This window comes from Orycteropus afer, unplaced genomic scaffold (genome assembly GCF_000298275.1).
Source record: "Orycteropus afer afer isolate SDZICR_OR568_19922 unplaced genomic scaffold, OryAfe1.0 scaffold00001, whole genome shotgun sequence".
In the NCBI taxonomy this organism is placed as follows: domain Eukaryota; kingdom Metazoa; phylum Chordata; class Mammalia; order Tubulidentata; family Orycteropodidae; genus Orycteropus; species Orycteropus afer.
Window position 1 is genome coordinate 28684054 of NW_006921588.1, and position 4874 is coordinate 28688927.

A 4874-nucleotide genomic window follows, 5' to 3' on the forward strand; every position below is an offset into this window, starting at 1 on the left:
GTAGTGCCTAAGGCACTTGACTGCTAACCAGAAGGCTGGCGGTTCAAACCCACCAGCCACTCCTTGGAAGGAAGATGGGGCAATCTGCTTCCGTAGTGATACTGTCTTGGAAACCCAAGGAGGGGTCGCTATGAGTCGGGTCCGACTTGATGGCACATAACAACACAACAACATATATATAAAACAGGGGACAAAGTTATGAAAACTTCTTAGCCACAACAAAACATCTTAAGGGAGTGAGTTGCTGGGCCCATGGACTCAGGACCATGGTCATCGGGGACATCAAGCTTAATTGGCATAACATATGACACAAAAACACTGTTCTACATTCTACTGTGGTGAGCAGCAACTGGGGTCTTAAAAGTTTGTGAGTGGCTATCTAAGATGCAACAGTTGGCTTCTTCTTGTCCAGAGCAAAGAAGAACGAAGAAAATCAAAGATACACAGAAAAAATTAGTCCAAGGGATTAGTGTACCATGTGAACCTCACCAACATGACCCTGAGGCCAAAAGAACTAGATGGTGCCTGGCTACCACCGTCAACCACTTGGAAAGGGATCAAAATAGGTGATCCAAGATACAGTGGGAGAAAAATGTGGAACAAAACTCAAAATCATAAAAAAGACCAGGCTTACTGGTCTGATATAGACTAGTGAAACCCCTCAGGTTGGCTCCTAGCCAACCTTCAGGCCTGGAATGGAACTTACTCTCACAGCTTACAGCCAAACAATAGATAAGCCTAAAAGGTGAACAATTACACCAGTGAGGTACATTCCTTCTATCAACCATGGGTGACCAGAATGGCAGCATCTGTACAGGAAGACAGCTCAGAGGGCAGGATAGTATAGGGAAGAAGGACACAGGGAAAATATAACCATAGGGAGGAAGTGGGTAGAGTATGTAACAAAACGATCTGTCAGACGTTAGTATCTCACAGGTACTAACCAAACAGTTGGTGGTTCAAAACTATCCCCAGGGGCTCCTCAAAAGGCCTTGTGATCTGCTTTTGAAAGGTCACAGCCATGAAAACCCTAGAGTTCTACTCAGCAACACAGGGGTTGCCATGAGTGAGAACTGACACAAAGCCAACTGGTTTGGTTTTTGGTACTAGAACCAGTGCAGCAAAATGGGAGGCAGAGAAAAGTAGTAGTCATTATAATTATGGGTTCTGGAGTCAGACTGCTTGAATCTGAATGCTACCTGTTAATGTGTCATTTGCCAATTTATCCAATGCTACCTATGTACAATGTAACAAATGAATGATACTAACATATAGTAATGTTGTGAATTAACTAACCCATTTATAGCACTAACTGAGAAGCATTCTATATTAGAGGTGTTTCAATGTAAAAAATAACATTCCAATATGCTTAAAATTACTACATGAAAAATAACAGGTAAGAAAATAAAATCTGTTATCAAAATGTAAAGAAAAAGAATTACTTTTTTTTGGCCATACTCATTTAGCAAACATTTTACAAAGTTACTTACTCATCCCCAAAAAGTTGGTGAGTATATTCAGGAAAGAAAGTTCTAATGTCATTCTCAAGATCTTCAGGAAAACGAACTGTTTAAAAGGAAGAAAAAGAAAGTTTTAGAAATATATAGATATTAAGTTCAAAGATATTAATGATGACAGATACTTCCATTTTAAGAATTTCACTATAACTAAGATAAAGTCAAAATTATTTTTATTTAAAATGTCACTTCTCTATTAAATGATTTATACCTGATTTTCATGAGATTAGTGAATGATTAAAATTATAATATCACTCTTGAGTGATTCAGTTTTAAAACCCAAGTCTAAGAATTAGAAACTGAGTATAATGAAGGCACTACCTGCTTTATTCTCCATGTTTTCTAAAGTAAAAGAAACAAAAGAGATACTTTGAAATAAAAAAAAACCCACAGCATCTAGTAATTTAAGAAATATTCTGAGAAAGATAATCTGAGTATGATGAACCCTATACCACAGCATTTTTTTTTGATTGCTAGATGACATTTGCTGTTTCCAATTTGTTTACTATTAAAAATACCACATTTATGCATACAATGTACACAACACACAGGAAACTAACAAGCAAGTGGATTGCACAGTTAAACTCACATAGCGCATTATCTGCACGGTAATGGTGCAATGACATCCTTATGTACATCTTACTGTTCTTGTATAATCATGTATTTAGGGTAAATATCTGGCAAAAATCCTGGGCAAGAGTATTAAAAGTATCTTGATAAATATTACTCAAGTGCCCTTTAAAAAAATTCTAAGTTATGTACTCACCAGTAGGTACTCAAGCTCCTTAGTACACAATACCCTTGAGAATACACTGTACCCCTCACATTTAACTAACTTCTAACATTTTAAAATTGAGTATCCTGTTATTTACATTTATTATGAGTATATTATCTGGACGTTTTCAAAATGTAATTTATGTTAGGAAGAAAACCTTTACCAAAAAATCCTTAAACTAAGAATGAAAAGATACAGACTAAAAATTTCTAATGCTATCTTCAGAGAGCTGGTCATTCACAGAATGCCAAAGCATTTTACTAATTTATAAAAGAAAAAATGTTATCCTTTCACCACAGAGATCTGGCAGTCACCACCTTCCAAATGACACTGTGTATCTATCTCCTGATTCAATACACTATGAAATATACAGTATTTACATACTATATAAATTTATATATTTATATATGACCATACATAAACCTATGAAGTTTTCAATCCGCTGCAAAAAACCTCTTTCAAATGATGAAGAACAAAGATATCTCCTTGAAGACTAAGGTACGTCTAACCCAATCCATGGTATTTTCAATCACTCATATGTTTGTGAGAGCTGGACAATGAACAAGGAAGACCGAAAAAGAGTTGATGCTTTTGAGTTGTGGTGTTGGAGAAGAATGCTAAAGAGTACCACACCAAAAACCTTGCCGTCGAGTCAGATCTGACTCACAGCAACCCCTCCTTGGGTTTCCAATGCAGTATCACTACTGCCAGAGTGGCCAATAGAGCAGAGCAGCAGCCAGGGATCCAGGTAAGGGGAGGGACACAGGCCCTACCACCAAGAGGCAGGAAAGTGAGGGAAATAGAAACCAGAAGGGACAAGAGAGCACAGCAGCACTCAGGGATCCAGGTAAAGGGAGGGACACAGGCCCCACCACCCCCCCGGCAGGAAAACGTAGGGAAAGTGAAGCCAGTGGGGATGACAAAGCAGAGCAGCAGCCAGGGATCCAGGTAAAGGGAGGGATCCAGGACCCACCCCCACCAGGCAAGAAATCAGGGGAAAGAGAAGCCAGGGGGACAACAGAGCAAAGCACCATCAGGGATCCACATAAGGGGAGGGTGAAGAAGTTCTGAACAGCTAAGGAAGACAAACTTGTCTGTCAGTTTGTTGTACTGTTGTGGCATGCATGTTCTTGTGAGGCTTGAGGCTGTGCCACTGGTGTTTCAAATGCAGCTTACAGACTGAGAAAGACTAGGAAGAAGGAAGAAGCCATCCACTTCTCAAATAATTGGCCAGGAAAAACTTTATGAATAGCAGAGAAACACTGTCTGATACATTACTATGCAACTTTATGAATAGCTCAGAAACATTATCAGAAGACTTTCAAATATGACTAGGAAAGAGCTGAATCATCAGAGTAAACCCAGCCTTACTCATATGGATAAGGTAAGCTTTCGAGACCTCCATTTGCTGACATGGCACGACTCAAATTAAGAAACAGTTGCAAACATCCATTAATAATTGGAACATGGAATGTACGAAGTATGATTCTAGGAAAATTGGAAGTTGTCAGAAACGGAACACATAAACACTGATATCCTAGGCATTAGTGAGCTGAAATGGACTCGTTTTGGACATACTGAATCAGGCAACCATATGATCTACTATGCCAGGAATGACAGTTTGAAGAGGAATGGCATGGCATTCATCATCACAAAGGATGTTTTGAGATCTGTCCTGAAGTACAATGCTGTCAGTGATAGGATAATATCCATAAGCCTGCAAGGAAGACCAGTTAATAAGACTACTATTCAAATTTATGCACCAACCACCAAAGCCAAAGATGAGGAAATTGAAGATTTGTATCAACTTCTGCAGTCTGAAATTGACCAAATGTGCAATCAAGATGTGTTAATTATCACTGGTGACTGGAATGCAAAAGTTGGAAACCTTAAGAAGAATCACTGGTGTTGGAAAATCTGGCCTTGGTGACAGAGATAACACTGGAGATTGCATGACAGAATTTTGTAAGACAAATATTAATTCGTTGCAAATACATTTTTTTCAACAACACAAATGGCAGCTATACACATGGACTTCAGTACACAGAAAACACAGGAATCAGACTGACTAAATCTGTGGCAGGAAGTAACGGAAAAAAGCTCAGTATTTTCAGCCAAAACAAGGCCAAGAGCTGATTGTGGAACAGAACATCAACTGCTCATATGCAAGTTCAACCTGAGGTTGAAGACTATTAAAAACAAGTCCATGAAAGCAAAAATATGATCTTATATATATCCCTCTTGAATTTAGAGACCACCTCAAGAACAGATTTGATGCACTGAACACCAACAACCAAAAACCAGAACAACATCTGTGAAGAAAGCAAGAGGTCATTAAAAAAATGAGAAAAGAAGAAAAAAACAAAATGGATGTCAGAAGAGACTCTGAAACTTGCCGTTGAATGGAGAGTGGCTAAAGCAAATGGAAGAAATGACAAGGTAAAAGAGCTGAACAGAAGGTTTCAAAGAGCAGCTTGAGCAGACAAAGCCAATTACTATAATGAAATGTAGGAGCTCTGGTAGCATAGTGCCTAAGGCACTTGACTGCTAACCAGAAGGCTGGCGGTTCAAATCCACCAGCC

General features: G+C 38.8%; 1 protein-coding gene across 1 annotated transcript in view; it reads right to left on the reverse strand.

The window, feature by feature from the left end:
• Positions 1–4874, reverse strand: part of HAT1 (histone acetyltransferase 1) — a 92200-nt gene that overhangs the window by 53243 nt on the left and 34083 nt on the right. Inside the window, exon 2 of the mRNA XM_007942686.2 lies at positions 1491–1566. Within this exon, the coding sequence (XP_007940877.2) occupies positions 1491–1566 (76 nt within the window). The remainder of the gene's footprint in view (positions 1–1490; positions 1567–4874) is intronic.